The sequence below is a fragment of the Lates calcarifer genome, unplaced genomic scaffold (genome assembly GCF_001640805.2).
Source record: "Lates calcarifer isolate ASB-BC8 unplaced genomic scaffold, TLL_Latcal_v3 _unitig_5086_quiver_549, whole genome shotgun sequence".
Taxonomy (NCBI): Eukaryota; Metazoa; Chordata; class Actinopteri; family Centropomidae; genus Lates; species Lates calcarifer.
The window spans coordinates 171928-197294 of record NW_026117286.1 but is presented as its reverse complement, the minus strand read 5'-3'; the positions used below and the strand labels follow the sequence as shown (position 1 = coordinate 197294).

The following is a 25367-nucleotide window of genomic DNA, read 5'->3' as shown; positions in this document are numbered from 1 at the left end:
CACTCCAACAATGTCAGGTTGGAAAACGGAGGGTTAGGGTTAATTATATATTATATACTTATACTTATACTTATAATACTTTGAGGAACAGAAAGGACCTGAGGCCTGATCTGGTCTCTGGTCTCTGTAGGTTTGTGTTTTAGCGTTAACAGATGTTCATGAGTCACAATGACATCAGCAGCTGGATGAGACTTTGCTTTATTTAGAAACAAGATTATTTGGTACAAACATCATGTAAAAGCCAACGACTGAAAACCAGCAAAACCTGAACAGACCAGGAGTCTGAAGCAAATCTTTCCTCATTCTGGTCTGACATGGACTTTCATCCCAGAACAGCTTTAATGAGAAGTAATAGCTGTAAACACAAAATATGAAGGTAGAAAGTCAAGGGAACCAGCTGTTTGTAGTGTCGGTTCAGCTCTGCAGTCTGTTTCTGTTTCTCGTTAAGAGTTCGTAAGCGTTAGCAGAAAGTGAGCAAGCTGCACATGCGACATCATGAGTGAACAATAAAACTAAACCCTGCAGATGTATTTGAGTGTTTTTATAATCCAGTTTGTCTCCTGTCAGTCCGGTGCTCTCTGCTCTTGCTCGGCCTCCTCAGAAGATCCTGTCGTCGTTTCTCATTCAGAAGCTCCTGGATCCGTTTGTTTTGTGTTCGTTCGCGCACTGGCGGCATCCGCGGCACAAAGTAGTTCTGCTGTCCTCTGGCGATGTCGCCGTCTAGTCCCACGATCCGGTATGGGACCTCATCCACCGAGTTGTTCTCCTTCTTCGGGAGTGGGAAGAAGGAGGACAAAGTTGTTGGCGTCGGTTTGGCTTCTGTGAGACTGCTTTTATTTTGACAGCTCCGCCCACCTGATGATGTGTTCGGTGACGGTGTAGAAGGGATGACGTCATCGGGATCAGCTGACATTGTGGTGGGGGATTCTGGGGCGGCAGATGTCCGGACCGGTGACGGCGTTAGACCATCAACAGTTACCATGGGAACAGCTGTGGGAGTGGTTGTTTTCTTCCTGAATAAATGTGGTGGAGCAGTTTTTCTTGTACGTCTTGTAGTAGTTGAAGTAGTAGTAGTGGTAGTAGTAGTAGTAGTAGTGGTAGTAGTGGTAGTAGTAGGAATGATATCAGGCATCTGAGAGAGAACTGAAGGATCCTCGTAGGAAGAATACTCGTCGTAATCGTCGTACTCCACATAGACGAAGTCGGTGCTGCTCCTGCTGGTGGGGGGCGGAGTTAGAGTGAAGCCTGGAGGCGGAGCACTGATTATATCACTGATGATGTCAGTGATGACATGGCTGCTGTCAGACCAGGTGGAGGTGGGTGCTGAGGTGATCATCTCCGTGGTCAAAATCCATGAGCTGGGAGACAGAAAAACAAAGATTTTAAATTTGAAATTAGCTCATTTGTCTTTTACTGTTTGTTTGTCATTTTGTCATCGTTTTTGTTTTCAATCTTTATGTTTTCATCTTGATTGTTTGCTGATAAAATGAATGAACATCAAAGCTTACACTGGAAGTCCTCAGATTTATTCCTATATTTTTCCTGGGAACAGACGCTGGCCCCCACATTTTGTTTGTCTGTCTTTTGTTTGTTTTTTTGTCGTTTTGTCACTGACCTGCCGTTGGTGGTTGGCAGGCTCATGCTACTGAAGTTGCCGAAGTTTTCAGGGTTAGTGAAATTTCCTTCACTGCAGGACTTGCAGCACATCCGCTGGTATCCGGCGATGGAGCAGTACCGACTCAACACCTCCATCCGACAAAACACTGACCGGTCACCACGACAACGCTGCTCTGGAGACAAAGAAGTTGTCAATCAGAATCCAATTCCAGTAGAAGGGAAGTAAACTAGAGATAAATTGGCTCTACTTGTTTTTACTTTGCAGGACAAAGAAAGGAGTGGAAAGGAGTAGATAGAGCAGGAGGAGAAAGAGGAGAAGCCTGAGGAGTAACCAGGAGGAGTATGAGTGTTTTACTGGAGGAGATCTTTGGAGCTGGGAAGTTTGGGTTGGACCGGGACAGCCACTGGATGATGGCGTTCTTTTGGTCGCCTGTAGGGGAAGGCAAACAGATACAATCAGCACAAACTACAAGCATCCCTCCCTCCCCTCCTTAGTAAATAAATATATGGGATGTGTATGTGATTGGTCGATGTCTACCGCTGCAGGGTGGAGCCTGGCAGGTGCGGGTTGTGATTGGTTGAGGTTTGGTGCAGTTTCCGGCTGAACCCTCAGGACTCGAACACGCAACCTGACGTTCCTGAGTCCCGTTTCCACAAGATACTGAACACTACAAAACACAGAGATACTGATCAGAATCTGATGCTCAGATTCTAACTGATCAGTTATTGATCTGGGGTTCTATGTGTAAAACATCCTCAGGCTAAAAGTAGCTCCTAACTTCTCGATCAATGTGAAGTCAAGAGGGAAGAAAGACCAGTCCAGAAAGAAGAATGTGAGGTAGTTCTGAAGGAAGGGACTCAGAGGTTGTCCAGACAAAAAGAAGTTTGAGGTAGTCGAGTCAAAAAAAAAGGAAAATAGAAGTGGTCTAGAGAGGAGGTCAGAGGTAGTCCAACCCTTTAGGAGGACTCAGGACATTCGTACCGGCGTCCAGGGTCCCGCTCTCCAGGCAGCAGGGCAGGGGACACGGTTGCAGGTGCGTTTCCCTTCAGGTCGGTCGTCCTTACAGAGTTTGCTGTGCACTGAGCGCTGCTGCTGCCCCCTGCTGGACTCCTGCTGGCAGCTCACCCAGCGACGCTGCCACCCAGTCTGGCCACAGGAGGCGCTGCAGTGCTCCCAGTCCCCGGTCACCCAGCTGAGGGGACAGGTGGAGTGAACATATATTTTATGTTTTGGTGATTTGTGATTTCTGTGCGCCAATTTGTTTTTTGATAATGTCTCAATAACAGGACCACGTGTCAATATAAAGCAGTGAAATTCAACTACACACAAACATCTATCAGCAGTATGTTACCGTGGTGACCTGTAATGTTTTACCGTGGCGAGCTGCAGCCGTCGGTGTTGCAGGTGCGGCTGATGGCTCTCGGCTTGTTGATGCTGGAGCAGAACATCCTGTGAACCATTTTCCCGTCAGCCTTCCTCCTGCAGCCGAACCGCGTGTATTGTTTTCCTGGCAACCAGAGATTGCCGTCAACAACACACGTGCGTAACCACGGTAACCAAAAGAACAGGCTGTTACCTAGCAGCAGAGCTGTGTACCTCCTCCGCAGGGTTTGGAGCAGTGCGACCACTTCTTCAGTGCCCATTCGTAGAAGATGGCATCCTCCTGCACCAGATTGGACTCCAGCGAGGACTGGATGTGGTCCTGAATGATGTACTTATAGGACACTGTCACCTTGGAGTCGCCATGGGAACAGACCTGATGCACAGAAAGGCCGTGGTCGTTCTGGTTTAATTTCTCAGCAGACACAAAGTAAACATGTCAGACTTTTCCATGTTTACTGACCATGAGCAGGACTCCATACTTGAGAGGTCCTGTGGTCTGGATGGACTCCTGCTCCTCGCCGTTGCTGTACTCCCACATCACACCCTTCTCAATCACCACACGGGATTCTGGGAGCTCATCTTCACTGTTGAGGAAGAGGTGATCCGTGTCCAGGTTCTTCAACGCTGCAGCAGGAAACAAAACATAAAGGTTTTCTGGAAAATCACAAACTACAGAGGATCGTCACCAAATGAGCTCCACCTCCCTCCTCTTACCGAGGATGTGAGGAGTCCCTTTAAACTCCTGGATCAGCAGGTGTCGCGCTCCTTTGGGGATCTCCAGGATCTTCAGGTATCCTAGGTCATAGAAACAATAATCAATCCATCAATTCATACAAATAATGATGGAAACTCCAACAGTAAAGTAATTCTGAGATTTATTTTAATTGCACTACCCATCCCCATTCTTCAGGATTAACATAATTCTTGAGTAATTTTATTAAGAAAAAAGTACCAGTTTCATTTATCTGTTTCTTAACATCTGAACTGAATGAGGAGGGCTTTAACATTTGACTGTAAACATGAAGAAACTAAAGCTTCTCCTGAGTCCAGATGTTGTTCAGACCTTGTTTCTTGGTGCTGCGGGTGAAGTTTCCTTTGATGATCTTACAGCTGGAGTTATCTCCTCCACAGACTCCACATCGGTCCTCCTGCTGGTCTGAAGCGATCTGTCCATCACAACCTACATGCTGCATGAGGAGAGAGGAAACAAGTAAGAGAGGAGAGGAAACAAGGGTAGAGGAGAATTCAGTTTAGTTTTGTTCTTCACTCAGAGAGATGATTTACTCTCTGCTGTATTAAACTGTTCCATTAGTTAAGTTAAGCACGGGTCAGTATAACATAGCTCTACTCTGCTATAGCGAACTGAGCTGCGCTGCCCCGCAGAGGCAGATAACAAGAACTGCAACAACTGGATGAGTTCTTAGTTTTATGGATGAATATGAAATAAATAAACTCTATGTTAGTCTCTAAAAGGAATCTAAGACAGGCTAGTTAGCTTTTAGCGGGACTAGCACCAATGGCAACAGCACTCCCCAATGTCAGGGGCCTCCCCCAGCAGGAGGGCAAACCAACTACACCACCAAGCCTGACAGAACATGACAGAGTCCATGGTGTTGACCTGGCCTCCAAACTCCCCACATCCTGATCTGATCCAGCATCTGTGGGGCCTGACTAATATTGTGTAGATCCCCCTGTACTGGGGGGGGGGCGATCCTTTGGGTCCTGTGGGTTGCAGGGTGGGGGGCCTCCATGGATATGGCTTGTTCTGGATCATCCCACAGATGATGGATCAGACTGAGGACACTGTTGGAGCTTCAAAGTCAATTAAAAGTTTGCAAATTAGCTTTAGCCAAGGCTAGCTGTGGAGTACAGTCACTGTGTTTGAGCATCATGCTAAGCTAATAGCATGCTGTAGTAGACCAGAGTAGAGGCCTCTACTGTTAAAGACAGTAGAACCATGCAGACTGGAGAATCTGAAACACAATAAAGACCTCACACTCTCCTCGGACGCACACGCTGTAGGTGTCGCCGTAGGAACATGGCGTCCCATCATGCACCATTCTGTTCATGGACACCACTGCCGCTGTCTCCTTGGACTGACAGTACAGACGACAGCGCTCGTCAGCTGCAAACACAAAGAGACACGGGTCACAACACGAGTGACTTAAGGTGGAAACTTTAAGGTGGAAGATTAAAAAGTTTAAGAAGAGACATTAAAATATGTTCAGACATTAAAGAGTTAAAGGAGGAGAGGCCACGAGTTTCCCTCCAATAACAGAGTCCTGACTGATGAGTTTAACATGTGAAAACACACACACACACACACACACACACACACACACATACACACACACACACACTCAGCAGAGAGGAAACTTTCATCTAATCTTTAAGTGTGTATTTACGGTCAGGGTGTTGGTGCGGCAGCCAGTGATGTTTCTTTCCTTCATGCTCAAAAAATGGATTCCAGACTTTACACTGATCCTCCCTGAAAGAAAAACACATCAGGCTGCAGGAAATCACACAACTGACTGCACCCAGACACAGTAGAACAGGTGGAGAGAAACAGTGGAGTGGAGCGTAGTTAAAATGAGACTGAGTCAAGTCATGTCAGGTCAGAATCATCTGGATCTGGAGCCGGTCTGTGGACAAAATGGGGTAGTCTAGTAGAGTCCAGTAGACTCCACAGTAAATCTGTCAAGTCGAGTCCAATCAAATAGAATAAAACAAAGCAGGAGACAGTAGAGTTGACATCAGATGACAGTAGACCTCTCTGACCTGAAGTCAGTCAGGGGTGGGCACTCCTCTTGGCTGCACATCTGGAACTCGTAGCTGTTTCCGAAGCAGGTGCGCCCCCCGTTGGCTGGACTGAGAACAACGACAGGTTAGTGTCTCTGATTGGTGAGTCCGACGCGTGTGACATCACAGACAGGTGACTGACGCAGCTCACTCACGCTGGGTTGTCGCAGCGTCGGGTCCTGAACCTGACCCCGCCCCCGCAGGTCCTGGAGCAGCTGCCGTACGAACTCCACGTTCCCCAGCTGCCATCTTGTCTCAGAAGGTCAGGGGTCAACCTCATGCAGAAGCCTTTGAAACAGTGCTTCAACCACAGACAGTTACCATGGAGACGCAGGTTAGCCCATCACAGTGCAGAGTGTTGTTAGCCTAGCTTAGCATAGAGCCTTAAAGCAGTGGGAGTTGCTAATAAGCTTGCTGTTAAAGATAGATAGATAAAACAGAGTAGAAACCACCTATTTTACGTTAATGTTTTTGTTCAGATTAAGAATGCCAGCTGTGTCCCTGTTTCTAGTCTTTACATTAAGCCAAGTAAGCAAATAATTGATCCCTTTAACATTCAGTTATTAGCTGTTGCCATCGAAACATTAACAGCAGGTCTAGCTGACTGCGTCTCTGTGTGGTCTTGGGTCAACAGTAACGCTTTCCAGATACATAAATAAAAGATTCTGTTACAGACAGAAACTTGAAATGTGGAACAGCATCAGAATAATTTGACTGTCAATGGAATTTGTGCATCATTATTGTCGACCCTGTCAGCTGAGACTAAAGTAACACAACAATATAAACTCTAATTGTTTATATTCTTCTTTTTATTAAAATCTCTGACAGTTCATTTGTAACTGCAGACGTATTATTCCCTTTATCTTGATAAGAGAATATTACATTGATTAAAATGCAGTGCCTAATGATCAATGAGTGCTTGAATTTTTTTCATACCTCAGTAGAAACTCTGACATGTCAAATTCAGTGTGATAAATAATCTGTTAATAGATCATGTTTGTGACACATGAAACAATAAACACAACAATTACCACTTGATTGTGTAGGTTCTCAGTCACCCAGGTCCTGGTCATCTCAGGTACTAGAGTTAAAGGTAACTGGACTTCTTTTAGTTCCTTGAAAACGTTTCTCATCTGAAAGACTTCATCAGTTCTAGGTTCTGGTTGGAGAGTCCCAGGACTCATCATGGTTTGAGAGAGGAGTGAAAGAGGTCATCACTGACTATCTTTAAACAGAAGTGGAGGTCTACGACACCAACTATCAGCCACCTATAACACAGTCCTGAGATCCTTACCCAGATGACTTAACCCCCATTCACACCTCAACCCATGTGATCCTAATGACTCAAATAATGTCGGGTGGGCCAACGGCTCTCAGGACCACCTTCAAGAGGTGAAACCAGCTTGAATACCTGGGACTCTCCAACCAGCCTCTAGAACTGATGAAGCCTTTCAGATGAGAAACATCTTCAAGAAACTAAAAGACGTCCAGTTGCCTTCAACTATAGCACTTAACATCACAGCTTGAGTGAATTTACTTTTTGTGGTTGAAAACAGTTTCCAGGTAAATCTCTGTGAGAGTTTCATGTATCCACACAATATTCTGTGGTTCTGTTAAGTGATGCATTCACTGCCTGCTGGCACAGTCAGACATATCAAACTCGTACAGATTCTGAGAAAATCCACGTGTTACTTTCGACCTGGTTTTCCTCCACTCCCTTCGCACTGGTTACACAGTCGACATTCTTTATGATTACTGGGTAAAAACCAGTAAAACCAGTGTTGAACTGGTGCTACACTGACCCAAACACTTAAAGTCACATGACAAATAACAAATTATTAAACTGGGACATTTCAGAACCACAATGACCCAAGTGTGTCCTCACCTTCCCTGGTCCACACTTGGTCCCGTCCAGCGGTGGACCTTTCTTGGTCTTACAGAAGAACGGGTTGTGGTATTCGCTGCACCACAGCTGTTTACAGGGTTCATTGTTCGTGTACTGGAGACAAACACACAAAGATATTTAGAACAATTCAGAACAGTAAATCACAAAGACCAGGTTCACTCAGAAGAAAAGAAACTAAAACCCAAATTCTTGCTCCGTCAGTCTGAGCCAAAGGGGAAGCAGTCAGAACAGAACTGTTGGAGCAGCTTCAGTGTTGATCACAGATCTGAGTTGAGCTGTAAGATCGAAACAGAATCATTTCCTCATCATGTTGATATGTTGGAAACTCCCCGAACACAGAGTCAGACTCAGATTAAAGGACGCTGGTGAACTCGATCTGACGTGTTTGTCGTTCATCATCCTCCTGAGGAAGTTTTCAGTGTGATGTCATTTCACAGTTAACGTCCTGAACAGATGTGGTGCTGGTTCCACCCTGAAAACACATCTGTCCTCACTCTGCTGCTTATCTAATGTTATTCCTACACAAACAATCCTCCTCCTGTCAGTCAGTTCAGCCTGGGACTCAGTCTTCTTTAATTCAAACAAGTGAAGGTAGAGATGTGTGTGTATTTATCTTTTTATATTTAGTTTTTATGTCAGCGTGGCAGGAGTTTAGTTTTATATCCTGGAACTTTCTTTGTCCTTAAAAACAAATAAATGAAAGCCTTTGACAGCAGTGTCCATTGTCAACACTTTTTATGATGCTGGCAGTGTCACTGAAATCTCCTTGTGAAAGCACAATTTAGAAACAAACGAAATCTGGGTTAAATTTATCAAACTGTATCATACACAAACATAAAAATGACATTTATCCACACATCAGATGGAGCACATGGCATCATTCCGTAGAGGAAGTTGAGAAAAAAGCTAATGCCATGTCATGCACAAATATATAAAGGGTTAGCAAAACAATTGGAATAAATATTTAACGATTGATGCTGGATAAATGAACAGAAACAAGCTAGAAAACTGGCAGAAGAAACAGCATCACAGCTTAGCTAGCACCATGCTAGCTAGCCTCTTAAAATGTCAATGAAAAGGTGTTAGCTAGCTTACATTTAGCATATCTGATTGAGCAGCTAGTTAGCTGCTGTGTAAACAGATGTAGATGTATTTTTTCCTCTCAGTTAAACTTATAATATAGCACAGATCAAATATTTTTTCTCATTAATCTGATCCAAACTGACTGACTGGATGTAGTCCATTGGTTCAGATGCAGTAGTGTGACTTCAATAGCCAACATTATGCTGCAATACGTTTTTATTTCAACTATATTTATTATTATTTCCTGTTGTAGGCTAACCTGTGAATTAGCAAATTATTAGACAGTATTAGACAAAACTCCTGGAATTTTGTAGCCCTATCAGGATGCAGACAGATGGACATACCGCAGTACAGATGCTGTATCCTGGTCCGAAGTCGAAGCGGCACTGTTGGTCCATTGAGTAGTGAAACCCCGGCAACTGAGGCTGCGCCGGCCAATCGTGGTTGAACGGGTCATCACGGAGACAGTCATAGGTGCTGCAGGAGGAGACAGACAGGACGGAGATGTTGGTTCACAGGCTGGTCCAGCTTCAGTGCAGAGTACAGTCGTAGTATTATGTGTAGTACTCACTGCAGGTACTGGTGCAGCTCCCTCCAGCTGCACCTGGACCAGTGGTATCGATGGAAGGTGGCCTGAACCCGCGGGGACATGATGCTGCCCAACGGCACATCATCAGCACAGTTATTGGCCTCACCGTCGTGCTCCATACCTAACCTAAGACAGAGAGACAGATAATGAAGACAAACAGCAGCAGTTTCCCATCAACTACAGGACACTGAAGTGGTACTGAATCTTCTGAGTTTGGTATCACCTGCCAGTCTCTGCAGTCAACCAAAAAAAAATCTTGGTCGGCTGAAATCGCACTTACTCTCAAACCAATTGAATGGTCGCTTATCAAACCAATCAACAAACCAACCCTGGTCACCTGGGAGTCTGTTATTGTTTCTACACCTGGGCATCATTTTGATGTTTCTAATTGTTGATTTCTAAAATATACATACACATTGTAACAATATGAGAGTGTTTCTGATTAGTGTGTATGTGTTTGTGTGTCTCACACGTGTCCTGTTTCATGTGCAGCTACGAAGGCCGAGGAAAAACCATCCTCCAAAACGAGGACACAACTCCGATGTAAGTGACACATTCCTGTGACGGGAGCATAACCTGCAGAGACAGATCAACAGGTCAGAGGTCAGAGGTCATCAGGGGTCATGGTCATTAGCAGCAGCAGTGATTTTAGTAGTAGTACTTGTAGTATTAGCAGCAATATCTGCATAACATAGTTAGTAGTTTAGTTATGAGTTGGTAGTGGTTGTACTTGTAGTAATAAGCTTGGGTTATACATCTGCGTAAGATCAACGATGCTGTCTGTATTTATATTTGTGCATGGTGTATTTATAATTACACCTCCTAAACCCTAGGTGGCAGTGTGGTTTCTATGCCACTGTGTTGAGTTCCCTCATGTTGGAGCTGGAGCTGATAAATGCTGAACAACAGTTACTTTTACTGAGATTACTGTAAGGCGGAAAAGAAAGAAGACGTCAGCGGAGGAGATGGTGAATGACCTCTGAACTGAACTTTACTGTGGTTGTTCGACCCGTAACAGACATGAATGAGCCGACCAATCACAGTTACTGTGATGGAGGTACATGTCACTGTACCTATGGTGTTGATTGAACGCAGACATATAAACTGGCCTTTAGTGGTAGTATTAGCAGTAGTACCCTGCATGCCAGGAGGGGCCGAACTCCTGCCTGGTCAGGTAGATGGTGTGGTCGTGCTGCTCGGCGTGACTCTGCTCCCTCTGCTGGAGATATGACCAACCACAAACGTTCTCCAAACTCTTCTGGGGGTTCCCCACAGAGATCAGTTCCTGGGACTGAACAAGGGACACTGTTGGTTTTTACAGTTTTGTTTTACTTACTTGTCCTGTTCCTGCAGAGCTGTAATGGAGTTTGCTCTGACTCACTTTTTCTTTTGGAAATATTGAGGACGAGTTTTTTGTCTTCTGTTAAGCATACAGGATAAAACTTGTCATAACAAAAACTGAAAAGTAACTTGCTAACAGTATGGTAGGATTGGATACCAGCAGTGACCACAGAAGAGGAACCACAACATTTGAAAGGAAGGTAAAAAAAAAAAAAAGAAATTGTTACTGTTTAAGGTTTTATTTATAAACAGCACCTCCCTGACCCTCTTCATCTATCTAGACTTTAGGGGTGATACTTTCACAGATATTCTTAAAATCTGTAGTAGTGTGTTCTTGTTTTCCTGTAGGGCATATTCAGAGTTCAGTCCGAAGCTACATGAAGCTAAACTGGTCTTTTTTACTTAGTTAAAACTGAAAAATAATAATAATATTTAATAATATTAGCAGACTCTCACATGCCTGAATCACAGAGCAGTCAATGAGAACAGATTTTATTTACAACCTCTGTCCTGTGGACAAGTAAAACCAACTAAGAAATCTTCCTACTTGTCATTCCTGAGCAACAACTGGAAAACTTTACAGAAACTGTCCTGACTTGAAACCAGTTTAATACCTTTGTTGGAGACAGCATGATGATTCTGACCAGGACAACGTTGATGTTGGCGCCCAGAGAATGATCCTGATAGATCTCATTGACCTGGAACAGAGACAGAGACAGACGTGCTCTGTGTAGCTGTAATGTTTGAAATCTAAACCTACAGTTTAAGAAACACTTTAATGTCAGAAATAAATTCTCCCAGACCAGAAATGCAACCTGATTATGGTTTCCTGCAGTTTTATGAGCAGCACTGGTCCATGGTAGGGTCACCATGGTAAACTGGTTCCAGGTGTGAGACCAACAAAGAGCAGTTCATTGACCTTGTCCACAAGACATAAATTAGGGCTCCCTCTTGGATCCAGACAGAGGAGCTCAAAAGAGAGTGCTTTTGCCTTTGGGAACTCCCCTAGGACAGAGAGGCCCAGGAGAGTCCAGCTGGGCTGAAATTCAAGGTGGAAGATCAGATGGACTGGATGTTGAACTGAACAGTGTGACTCTTGGCACATTAGTGGTGCGGCAGTAGGAAACAGCTGATCACCACCAGTGGGTGATCAGTAACCTCCAGCTCAGACTGGGCTGCTACACAGACCCAGTAAATCAAAATAAGTAGTTAAATTACTTAATACTCATGTTCCCCTGTGGATCATAAAGAAACCTTCCTCTTCGTCTTCTAGGTTGTTTTTTATTTTGCCCAGAGGAGTCCAGCCACCAGAATGTGATCTGTTTCCAGTAGAGGCTGATACTGCTGAAGCAGCTGTGATCTTATTAGACCAGAGGATGTATCATAACCTTCTCAGGCATCCTCTGTGGAACATCTCAATCATTTTCACATCAGCTTTCTGCCAGCCTTCAGATCTATACATCAGGATGGACATGACTTTGTTGTTATAGATGGAAACTTGTTCTTTGAAAATGTACTGCTGGCTTTCCCTAAACTCAAGCAAACCCAAACATGTAGTGAGGGTGAACTGGGACCACTTGGACGAGGCCCTTGTCTCCAAAGTTCAAGTGAATATAATCTGTGAAAAAAGTCACATGACTGAAGGAGGAAACATTTCAGTCACCGGGAGACCCCTGAGACAGTCAGGTATGGACTTGTTGCATGGAGACAAGCGGTGGTTCATTTGTGAAACAGGTGAACCAGAGGGTAGTTTACCCTCTGGTTCAGATGGTTCAGATCGTATCAAACTACCTAGTATCAGATCGTTTACTGTAAAACAAAGCTGGGAAGCCTTTTATCATTGACAAAAGACTGTGAAACCAGATTCTGTCCCTGTGGTTAAAGTCTTAAACAGCTCCATCCAGTCTTCATGTGCTTTGTGGATTTGGAAGTGACTAAAAAAACCCAGATTCACCACTACTCAATACTGAGAAGACATCACTGAATTAATAATCTGTGTTTATGTTTTCACCTACTATGTTCATCAGAGTCAGAAGATATTTCTGAATGTGGTCTCGGCCATGGAAAAGAAGAACAGAGTAATCCACTGCTAACAGAACCTAGAGGAAGGGAAGAGATCAGGACAAGAGGTTAAACCTTGTTCACTGATGTCTCTATTAAAGAGTTCATCAACCTTTATATAGAACTGTTCATTAACCTCGATGTTAAACAGCTCCGCCTCTTCAATGTATCGCCGTCGCCGAGCTGAAGCTGGATGTTGACCACAACACATTCTGGTTCAAGTTCAGAGAACCTAAGAGAGGACCTGGACACAAACAAAGGAATAATCCCAGTGATTATTTAAACAGTTTCTACACAGGGATTCTCTGGTGACTACGTTCAGGTGATGAAAGCTGTTATGGCTTTGAGCCTCTTAATGTCCACCATAGAGTCCTAAAGGACAGATCCTAAAACCAGGAAGTAAGTTAGCATGTTAGCACTTCCTGTTCCCTCGTCCCAGAGTCAGTGTGTTTCTGGTTAAATGTCTGAAATAAGGTCTGTGTTTTAGCACAAGCTCAAGATATTTTCAGGTTTTATTCTCCAACATAAAATGGGTCAGTAAATCCCCCACTCCTGATGTTTGAAGCTTTTACGTGTCTTAAAAAAGGCGGTTGCTAACGAGTGTCTAAATGAGACTACAGAGGTTGTCGGGGACGTTAACATGAAAACCCATCTACTCACCAGTCCACCTTTTACAGCCTCGTTGTGTTTCTACTCACGCTCTTTCAAACTCTCACTAACTTTCTAAGAAGAAAGGCTTTTGTAGAAGAACTCCGAGCTAAATGAAATGACCAGTTGGAAGCTTATTGGTGGAGATGTTGACGTCATGTGACCGTGGTGGAGTTGGTTTATAGCCTAACATTAGCTTCTTACTTCAAACATCAGAACAGTGGTGTTCATCTGTGAAGATGATCTGATCAACTAAACCTGGAAGGAGCAGAAACTTTAGCTGCTCACAGTTTATTTTCTGTGGAGGAACCAGGCTGAAGCTAACTTCAGGACTGGACTACAGAAACACATCATCACTGTGGGACTGTGTTGCTGCTGGCTGGTGTGCAGTGCATTCTGGGACATTTAGCTCCATGTTCACACAGCCAGCTCCTAACCCTAACGTCTTTCAAGAACAAAATAACAGTGAACTGTGAGTCCACGTTTCCATCCATCATGACCCTTGTAGCCTGTGACAGATAAGACCGCCTACAGCCCTGTGACACAGACCAGAGCAGACAGACAGCATAGTGAAACAGGATGTTTTCAGTCAGACTAAACATCCAGGTCAGCGAACTGTCTTCCAGTAAACCTGATTAAAAATAAAGCTTCAGTCCACTTCCTGTTTCTCTCGACAGTAGTTCCATCCAGATGGGATCATCTCTCTGTTTTCCACATTGTGTGCTGAAGCTCTCACTCTGTAAAAAACAAGAGTAGTTTAACATCCAACATGTGTTTGTATCTGTTGAGTGTGTTGTTAGGGAAATGACATCAAAGATCAGAAACGAACGCTCAGAGTTGAACTGAGTTGAACCAAGTTGAACCGATGTGAAATAAAACCTCCTCATTGGCTGATGTTTTGAGGACAGACAGATCTGAGGGAGTCTGAGAGTGAGAGGATGAACGAGTCAGGAGCTGAACTATCTGTCAACTCCAAGCCCAAACCTCCAAAACCTCCAAGAATCTGAAACTCGGAAACTCGGACTGCCACGTCGCAGCTGGCTGAGTGTGTGTCTGTGAGTGTGTGTGTTGTAAAGCTCCCGGTGTCTCTGCCAAGTTTCCTGGAACAATTTCACTGTTTTCAGTTTGATTCTTTCCTTCTGCAGAATCAACACAGCAGAGGATTTTAACAACTACACTGTAAAAACACACAGTTCACTTCAGCTGAGTGTTTGATGATAACAGTGTTTGTAATGGGATCTGAGGCAGTCTGTGTTAATTCAGAATATATAAATCCATATAATCCACATGTCCATACAACACACCAGAGAGATGTTTCCGGAAGAAAAGTCATGTGACCGCTGACTCCATGGTCAGTCTTTAGCTCTGAACTGAATATTAGGAACAGATAACACTTTGCCTCATATCATCTATCCATTTTCTTCCAGTTTATCAGCAGGATTTTCCAGACGTCCCTCTCCCCAGCTCCTCTTGGAGAATCCTGAGGCGCCCCCAGGCCTGATGGGATATGTAATCAGTCCAGTGAGTTCTGGGTCTACTTCAATGTCTCCTCTCAGATGGACATGCCCAGAAAACCTCCAATTGAAGGAGCCCAGGAGGATCCTGACCACCTAAACTGGATCCCTTTGGATGTCCGAGCTTCTTACCCTGTCTCTAAGGCTGAGCCCAGACACCCGACAGAGGAAACTCATTTCAGTCGCTGGTATTCATTAAATCATTCTTTAGATCAATACCCAGTGTTTCCCCTAAACTCAAGAAACCAAAGAAAAAAAATGCAAATATAAAAAAAAAACGCCCACCACAAAGCAATTATTCTGAGGGTATCACTGCCACCCAAAGCACAGCCACAGGTGAGGGTGACTGGTAAATCCAAAGCTTCATTTTCAGGCTCAGCTGGCTCTTCACCACAAGCCATGTGGTCGAGGGCAGCAGCCGGAGGTCGTGTGGTCCCTGATGAAACAGCAAAGATGGAGCTGTGGTACCTCGCCCCCCGGAAAAGGTAAACCAGGGCCCGCCTCCTGGAGCCAGACCTGGGAGGGGAGCATCTGGTGGTTGGGCTTTTCAACCACAGGGCTGAGCCGGGATGGAGCTGCTGCCCACAGGGATGGGCACTGGGAGTCAGGTGGCAGACAAAGACATGGATCCAGATGATCTGAGTCTCCTGGACTGGATCTTCTTCATGTTTTATAGAACTCAAATCATAGTGTAATAATACAGATTTGTACATTTGTACAGTATAAAAAACCTCAGAACAGTCATTTACCACAAATTGAAATTTGATGGTAATTGCGCAGCTGTCTGCTGGAAGAGACAGCAACATGTTTTCAATATAGACAGTAAGATGACGTCCTTGTTCTAAAAGTCTCTTGTCCAATCTGAAACTTGAACATCAAGGTTAAATATCACATGAACCATAATGTGAAGGTGACTGGAGAGGTGACAGGTGTTCCACAGACCTTCCAGTCGGCCATCTTTAACCAGCAGGTCTTCAGTTCAGATCAGCTCCTTCACTGTGAGTCAGAAACTCTTCCTTCAGGCTGATTCAGACCCTGGTTCAGGTGCAACAGGAGTAAAAACTCCTTTGTTCCTTCCAAACTAAACTTGCTAAATTTGCATGTGGAATTTGGTTTGAAGTCTATTTTTAGCAGCTAGTATTTTAGAGACTGTTTTGTTGTTTTTGTACTTTAGGTAATATTTATGTACTACTCATATACTTTGTACTGTGTTGTTGTCTTTTAGCATCGTCACCTGACTGCAGGCCAAGTTTCCCATCTGGGAGAAATAAATACAGAGGGACTGAACGAGCCTCTGTAGACTTCAATGTAATGAATAAACATGATGTGGACTCTGGTTTGTCCCAGGTAAGGTGCCTATGATCTCACCTCGGAGGAAGTCGTCATCAGTTTGATTGACAGCTGGTTGTTTCCTGATGGCTGACGAGCGATAAACGATGTGCTGTCGTCCTCCTCTCTCCTCCTCCTCCTCTTCCTCCTCATCTCCTCCATCTGTCCTCCTCCGATCCAACGGCTCAATGTAAAACTCCTCCTCACCTGTTCGGATCAGCCCTGCCTGGAGGACACAGAGTCTCAGGATTATTCACATCTGATGCATAAACATTTGGATTATTCAGACAGAAACATTCAGGATTATTCAGACAGAAACATTCAGGATTATTCAGACAGAAACATTCAGGATTATTCAGACAGAAACATTTGGATTATTCAGACAGAAACATTCAGGATTATCAGAGAAACCTTCAGTTTGATCTGAACATTAACACTGATTCACTGACTCTTTAACTGCATCAGCGACTGCAGCAGGAAAATATTCCTCTTATTTTTTTCTTTCCTTCCACTCGTCCACTTTAAACTCCTCATCTGTCCCTCCACATCTGGCTTAGATCAGCCGGCTCAGCCCACGCTGCGAGAAGTGAAGGTAAACTCAGACTGAGTCAGACACATTTCTCTGAGTTAAAGTGGCTTCAGTTCCCTTGTGTTTTACAGGGTTTGGTTTCTGTCTCTGCAGACCTGAACTCATTCCTGCTCTCACATGTATCTACTGGTTTCTATTCACTGATTCTACTCTGCTTTCTGCTACACACAGTAAAATTAAAATCTGTATTTAATTGTATTTTTTGTTTTTATTTGAAAGCGTTTATAAGCTGCTTTTGAAAACAGACATAAAGGAACATGAATCATTCTTATAGTTTTGATTGCGCTGACTTTTGATTCAGTTAAAGGATTAAAATCGGCAGCTTTATTGTGCTTCAGATATTTTAATACGTTTCCTGTGTGAGCTCAGTGAAGTTCTTCCTCTCAGGCTTCAGTTTTTCTGTCCTTCAGTGTTAAACTCTCTGTGGTTTCAGCTGCTCTCACTGCAGCACATATGGAAAATCACAAGGCTCAAAAAACGCCAGCAGCTGTCCAAACATCTGCCTACATCAGCAGCTGGAGCTGCAGCTTCATCACAGAGGAGGAGGGTTCAAGACGTTTCTGATACATTTACACCTTGAACAGAGCTGGACGTCTTTAGTTTATCAGTAAACTGCTGAGTCTGTTTTAACTGGAGGGCTGAAGTCAATATGAAACAGATTCTATCAAACTGATAAAACCTTGGTTATCATTCAGTGTTTTAAACGACTGAACAGCAGATCTGATCAGATCTCATGGTGGTTTAAACCCTGGTCCCCAGTACACAGGTAGATATTAAAACAAAGGTTTTGTTTGGGATCAGTTGGACCAGATCAGTATAAAAACAGTTGAGAAAAAAAAGGAGTTGAAAGCTGATGAATCCAGTCTGAATGGTGACGTCCTGTCGTCATATCAAACAACAAATGTTACTGAGCAGAGAAAAAACACGTTTCAACCATAAACTCTGGTCAGTTTTTGTTCCTCTGATCTCAGCTGGAGGACTTCTCAGGAGTCTGAGGAGGATAAAAAATCTCTGTCCACAGTCAGAGGGTGGATACCTGACCTGACAGATCGGACTGGGTTCAGACCAAAATACAGAAATAATGTTCAGGTTCGGGTGAACAATGGGCAGGGATCACATGACTTTTGAATTACTAATGTGTAATCAGTGTAAACAGGCAACTGAGACTGAGGTAACAATGACGGCTTCAGCCCACATGAACTGTGTCCAGTTTGGTTCCCACTCTCATGTTGGGTATTAACAGAAATCTGTGGCCCGAGCTGAAGTCTGATCATCTTCACCCTGGACAGAGTTTTGTTTTCAGTGTCCATGAGTGTGGACGAAAGGACAGAACATGTAGAAACCTGAGGACATGAGGACTGAAACTAGCACAGACTGTGAATTTGAACTTGAACTGTTAGACTGAGGTTAGAGAGGTGCTCTAACCTCTCTAATAGTGTTTTACCCACCAGTCCATCACAGTTGCTGATGGCGACAGACGTGTCCTCCATGTTGGACACCTCTCCTGTGTAGAAGCAGCCAGTGTCTCCTATTGGCTGAGAGTGAAGGTGCCCTGACTCCTCCCACTCCATGGTGGCAGCGGGAGCGACCAGTCGAGAGTTGGGACGCAGCCGTAGATGGAGCTCCTGACCGAACAACGTCACGTTGTAGTAAAGCTCCGCCTCCTCAGCCCTGTAACCCCACCCCTTCCAGGTACGACCTGTGTGATTGGGTGATGATGCGTCTGTGGGTGGAGCCAGGTGTACTACAGGTATGTCAGTTTGAGTCTGTCTTTTGTCTGTGACATCATCCAGGACAGTGGGCGTGTCCTCTGTATGGTGGGCGTGTCTTTTGCTGCGGTGCAGGTGGTGGGCGGAGACTGACGCTGACAGGAAACGCCCCTGAGAGTCGGTCCTGATTGGACGAACGACACCGAACTCCGACAGAACCTGATGAAGAGAATCTGACAGGAAGAAAGAAAAATGAACGTCAAGTTTCAGCTAAGATCGGGAAACATAAATAAATAAATAAAGGATGGAGATAAAATAAAATGAGCAAATCAAGTAAACTGAGTAATGTCTATGAACCATATTTCATTAAAAGCCAGGCTGAAGAGGAAGATAAGTTGGCGTTTAGAGATGTTTGTCTGTAGGTTCTCAGTCAATCAGGTCACGGTCTTAAGTGCTACAGTTGAAGGCAACTGGACGTCTTTTAGTTTCTTGAAGACATTTCTCACTTGAAAAGCTTCATCAGTTCTAGAGGCTGGTTGGGGAGTCCCAGGTATTTATCTATACTTTTTCATCCACATCTCCTCAGTCCAGACGTCAGATGATGAGCTGCTTCCACCTCCACCTGCTATGCTAATATCAGCACAGGTTGGGGGGACTGTTGCTGGTGCTGGTGTTTCCTCAGAGGAAACTGATGTTGTACTAACATTGCTGTTATTGATGTCTTTACAAAAGTAAAACTATATTTTTCTGGTGACTTAACGCATGGTTCAGAAACAAGAACAAGATGCACAACTTAGTGGGAGTGTCTCAGGATGATGATGATCATACAAACATTTAACATTCGATTTTTCATGTGTTGTTGTTGTTGTGTTTTTATAGTTATCACAAAGAGATATTTGTGTATTCTTCTTGTTTTGTTAATGACACCACTTAAATATTTGATCTTTTTTCTTCTGCTACTTATTATTATCATCTTTTTTAAATCATGCTGAAAGAAGTGGACGGACAGTGTTCCCCCGTGTCCTCCACTGCACCTCTGCTAATGTCCAGATCTTGGACAGAGAGGACAGATGGTTTGGGAGAGGAATGAAAGAGGACATCTGTGTCCATCTTTGAACAGAGGTGGTGGCTACAACACCAACTATCAGTCACTCCTTACTGTTTTTTAAGTGATAGAAAGTCTTAGAGACGGACTCAGTGTGAGCTTTAAGGTCCAGCTCTGAGTCAAAGATCAAACAGAGAGGTTTGACCAACAGAGACCAGTTTCTGTCTCTGAGCTTTACATTATGAGTTTTGTAAGTTTTGTCCTCACATGTCAACTAATCTGCAGATGCTCCACAGCTGATACACTCATTTTCACTGTTTGTTTGGATCTGGTTTCACATGGTAACAAACGAGATTCGTGTTGTTCAGAAGAACAAATCGTTGGATAAACAAATGAATTCCTGAGACGATCTGTTCATTTCTCAGTGAGATTCAGTGACACGTCCGTTGACAGTCAGCAGACTCAACAAGTCCAGTCGGAGTAACACTGAACTGTAGATCAGGTAAAAAGACATAGAAGTGTTCCTCTCTGATATCCAGCCAGGAAACTGAAATACGAAGAACTGGAGACAGAGTTTAGTCTGTTTGTTACGGCCACAGCACTTCCAGCAGCAGAGGCAGAGGAGGATCATGGGTAATATACACCACAGGGTCGTGTCTCAGTTCAGGGTGTCTTCAAATGTCTTTCTGAAGGTTCAGACCAGGTCTTAAAGTTCAGGACCAGGTTTAGGTTTGAGGTTAGAACCTGGGTCCTCACAAGTGTAGAGAGACAAACTAAAGTATGAGTGTGTGTGTGAAGGCAGTGATATCAGAGATGATTTAATGACACTGTGAGGTCAGAGGTCAAAGGTCACACACAGAGGATATGATGAAATATGAGCTGAATCCTTCACATTCCTCAAACAACAGGAGAATATAAACATGGAGATTAATTCCTGAGTCAGAGGGAGAACAGGAGGAGAACAAGAGGAGAACAGGAGGAGAACAAGAGGAGAACAGAGGGAGAACAGAGGGGGAAAAGGAGGAGAACAGAAGGAGAACAGGAGGAGAACAGAGGGAGAACAGGGGGAGAACAGGAGGAGAACAGAAGGAGAACAGGAGGAGAACAGGAGGAGAACAGAGGGAGAACAGGAGGGAGAACAGGAGGGAGAACAGAGGGAGAACAGAGGGTTAACAGGGGAGAACAGAAGGAGAACAGGAGGAGAACAGAGGGAGAACAGGAGGACACAGCAGCTGGTCAGTGATTGGTCAGTCTGCTGCTGTTCTTTCTCCTTGACTGTCACTGCAGAGGTCAGAGGTCAGAGGTCGCTGTCTGGAGGACCAACGACCACAGAAGAAGTTAGAGGATTAACAGTAGTACTACTAACAGTCACAGTACACAGAGTGAACGTCACACACTACTACAGTAACAGTAGTATTCTTGCAGTAACAGTAGTAGTAGTTACAGTAACAGTAGTAGTAGTTGCGGTAATAGTAGTAGTAGTTGCAGTAGTTACAGTAACAGTAGTAGTTACAGTAACAGTAGTAGTTGCAGTAACAGTAACAGTAGTAGTGCAGTAGTTACAGTAACAGTAGTAGTTACAGTAACAGTAGTAGTTGCAGTAACAGTAGTAGTTACAGTAACAGTAGTAGTTGCAGTAACAGTAGTAGTAGTTGCAGTAACAGTAGTTGCAGTAGTTACAGTAACAGTAGTAGTTGCAGTAACAGTAGTAGTAGTTGCAGTAGTTACAGTAACAGTAGAAGTAGAGTAGTAGTAACAGTAGTAGTAGTTACAGTAACAGTAGTAGTAGTTGCAGTAGTGCAGTAACAGTAGTAGTTGTAACAGTAGTAGTAGTTGCAGTAAGTAGTAAACAGTAGTAGTTGCAGTAACAGTAGTAGTAGTTGCAGTAGTTACAGTAACAGTAGAAGTAGTTGCAGTAACAGTAGTAGTTGCAGTAACAGTAGCCAGTAGTTAGTAGTTACAGTAACAGTAGTAGTAGTTGCAGTAACAGTAACAGTAGTAGTAGTTGCAGTAGTTACAGTAACAGTAGTAGTAGCAGTAGTTACAGTAACAGTAGTACAGTAGTAGTAGTTGCAGTAACAGTAGTAGTAGTTGCAGTAGTTACAGTAACAGCAGTAGTTGCAGTAACAGTAGTAGTAGTTGCAGTAGTTACAGTAACAGTAGAAGTAGTTGCAGTAACAGTAGTAGTTGCAGTAACAGTAGTAGTAGTTACAGTAACAGTGGTAGTAGTTACAGTAACAGTAGTAGTAGTTGCAGTAACAGTAGTAGTAGTTGCAGTAGTTGCAGTAACAGTAGTAGTAGTTGCAGTAGTTACAGTAACAGTAGTAGTTACAGTAACAGTAGTAGTTGCAGTAACAGTAGTAGTAGTAGTTGCAGTAACAGTAGTAGTAGTTGCAGTAACAGTAGTAGTTACAGTAACAGTAGTAGTAGTTGCAGTAACAGTAGTAGTAGTTGCAGTAGTTACAGTAACAGTAGTAGTAGTTGCAGTGACAGTAGTAGTAGTGCAGTAGCAGTAGCAGTAGTTACAGTAACAGTAGTAGTAGTAGCAGTAGTTACAGTAACAGTAGTAGTAGTTGCAGTGACAGTAGTAGTAGTAGCAGTAGTTACAGTAACAGTAGTAGTAGTAGCAGTAGTTACAGTAACAGTAGTAGTAGTTGCAGTGACAGTAGTAGTAGTAGTAGCAGTAGTTACAGTAACAGTAGTAGTAGTAGCAGTAGTTACAGTAACAGTAGTAGTAGTTGCAGTGACAGTAGTAGTAGGCAGTAACAGTAGTAGTAGTTACAGTAACAGTAGTAGTAGTTGCAGTAGTTACAGTAACAGTAGTAGTAGTTACAGTAACAGTAGTAGTAGTTGCAGTGACAGTAGTAGTAGGCAGTAACAGTAGTAGTAGTTGCAGTAACAGTAGTAGTAGTTGCAGTAGTTACAGTAACAGTAGTAGTAGTTGCAGTAACAGTAGCAGTAGTTACAGTAACAGTAGTAGTAGGCAGTACTGTGTCTCACCTGTGTTGTCACTGATGTAAACTGAGTGTAAACAGTTGATCTGCAGTAGAAATCCAATAATCAATAATCCATGACGAGACTCCTGCATCCTGACAGACAGACAGGCTGAGAGACAGACAGACAGACAGGCTGAGAGTCACATGAACAGAGAGACAGATGAGCTGAGAGACAGAGTGGTTCTGACTGAGCTGCTGAACAGACTGAACTGACTCTCCTCCTCCTCCTCCTCCTCCTCTCTCAGTATCTCCTCCCTCAGTCTGTCTGCCCCCTGCCCCCCCCCCTCTCTCTGTCTCTCTCTCTCTCTGAGCCGTCTGCAGGACAGTAGCTGTTGTACTGCAGCTGTACTGAGGTTTCAGCCCACCAACGGTTGTTATGGTAACTGTCTGACACACACACACACACACGCGCCTCTGTAGTGTTGTTGTCTGTCTGTCTGTCTCACACCTGTCTGTATCACACCTGTTTGTCTGTCTCACACCTGTCTGTATCACACCTGTCTGTCTGTCTCACACGTGTCTGTCTGTATCACACCTGTCTGTCTCACACCTGTCTGTATCACACCTGTCTGTCAGTATCACACCTGTCTGTCTGTCTCACACCTGTCTGTATCACACCTGTCTGTCAGTATCACACCTGTCTGTCTGTCTCACACGTGTCTGTCTGTCTCACACCTGTCTGTCTGTATCACACCTGTCTGTCCACTGTCTGTCTCACACCTGTCTGTATCACACCTGTCTGTCTGTATCACACCTGTCTGTCTGTCTCACACGTGTCTGTCTGTCATCACACCTGTCTGTATCACACCTGTCTGTCAGTATCACACCTGTCTGTTTCACACCTGTCTGTCTGTATCACACCTGTCTGTCAGTATCACACCTGTCTGCTCAATGTATCTAAGCCACAGTAAACCTCCTGGTTGCAGTAGTGACAGTAGATAAGTAGATAATATTTTTTATATTTTGTGTATTTTGTGTATTATTTTGTGTATTCTTTTGTGTATTTTGTATATTTTGTGTATTTTGTGTATATTTTGTGTATTTTGTGTATTATTTTGTGTATTTTGTGTATATTTTGTGTATTATTTTGTGTATTATTTGTGTATTATTTTGTGTATTTGTATTTTGTGTATTTTGTGTATTATTTTGTGTATTTTGTGCAGTATTTTGTGTATTATTTTGTGTATTTTGTGCATTACTTCGTGTATTATTTTGTGTATTATTTTGTGTATTATTTTGTGTATTTTGTGTATTATTTTGTGACTCCTCCATGTTGATCTGAGTAAAACATTTGGAACACAACAGAACAAACTCATATTAATGAGAAACCTTTTCCATTTATACTGTGATGTTTTATACAACGTTCTGTTTACTGCAGCTCAACCTTTCAGTGTTTTCTAAATCCATATGAAACCAGTGTCTACCTCTGACTCTGATCCAAGTAAGTGTCTGTTGTGTTGGTGATGTGGCTCTGGATCAGGGTCCAGGTCTCTGACCTGTGTGGTTCTTTGTGCAGCTCAGAGTAAACAGTCAGCAGACGTAAACATGTGTTTAACGCTCTTATTATAGAACTGGAATATTTGTTTAGAGGAGGAACAACACGCAGCTGCTGCCTGTCAGACCGTGTGGGATGATCCAGAACAAGACAGATCCACGGAGGCTGTCTTTTTCTCCAACAACATTATGGTGCGGTACTGCCACCTGCTGGACTGGAATATGTTCTGGTTAATCTCATCTGTCCTGATTCTTCCCATGTTTCTCAGCATACCAACTTTCTACAACCACCCTCCTCTTCTCTCGTCTTCTCTCTGCTTCTGCCTCTTTTCTGTCAACCTCTGCTTCACTGTGCTCTGCAGTTAAAGGTGTGTCACTGCTGAAACAAAGCTCTTCCAAGTTATTCACAGTTCCCATAACCCAGCTGAAATTCACATATATATTTTAACCACGACTGAAGTGTATGTCATGTCAAAAACAAACAGAGAGGTCAAAGTTGATCGTTAGGTTCGGTCCATCCCAGGACACCCTGTTCAGGTAAACAACCAGACACTATATCTGTGGGCTGGTACCAGACTAGTTATACATGCGCAGGAATAAAGTTTAGAATTAGAAAACAGAAAAATGTCAGACTGAGGAACAAGCAGCCTGTTTGAATACCGAGTTATCGAGGTCTGTTGTGGATCTGTGTGAACTGTCAAACTCACTGATACACCAGCCACAGCACAGACACATGGACAAGACCAGACACACAAAACGCTGAGCCTACAACTCTGAAGACAGAATATGATACAGGAAACAGGTGGACAGTTGATATGTGCGTAGCTTACCGAGGGGGTTTCCAGGGAAACGGCACCCATCTTCATTTGTCTATTTTAGGACTTGAAAAGCAAAAGTTGTGTTTCAGAAACTGCTGATCTGCTGGCATTTTCCCTCACAACCATCTGCAGGGTTTACAGAGAACAGTCTGAGACAGAGGAAATATCCAGAGAGCACCAGGTCAAGGTGAAAATGTCCTGGTGATGCCTCTGGCATAGGTCAGATGTGTCATAGGTCATTGAACCTATGACACAAAGAATGAAGGCAGTTCTGAAGGGAACCTAATAAAGTGGTCGGTGAGTGTATGAGGTATGGCTCTTAAAAAACAAGACTAATGCCGTATTACAATTTTATTGAACATAAACATTTTTCAGTGTCTTTCTCCTTCAATATACTTTGTTTAACAAACAGGTTCTAGAAAAACTGTGAGAAAAAGTCAGAAGA

General features: G+C 43.6%; 1 protein-coding gene across 1 annotated transcript; it reads right to left on the bottom strand.

The window, feature by feature from the left end:
* Nucleotides 1-541: 541 nt before the first annotated feature.
* LOC108873642 (A disintegrin and metalloproteinase with thrombospondin motifs 2-like) lies at nt 542-22829 on the bottom strand. Its single transcript, XM_051068614.1, is given in 27 exon segments — nt 542-1358; nt 1616-1790; nt 1973-2047; nt 2156-2285; nt 2600-2810; nt 2993-3125; nt 3215-3374; nt 3462-3625; nt 3716-3796; nt 4065-4188; nt 4993-5126; nt 5407-5489; nt 5780-5869; nt 5956-6101; nt 7686-7799; nt 9134-9266; nt 9361-9504; nt 9849-9954; nt 10515-10524; nt 10526-10669; nt 11334-11417; nt 12735-12818; nt 12917-12992; nt 13961-13964; nt 16311-16497; nt 18309-18802; nt 22615-22829. Coding segments are annotated over 27 exon segments (4191 nt in total). The 5' UTR covers nt 22703-22829.
* Nucleotides 22830-25367: the final 2538 nt, after the last annotated feature.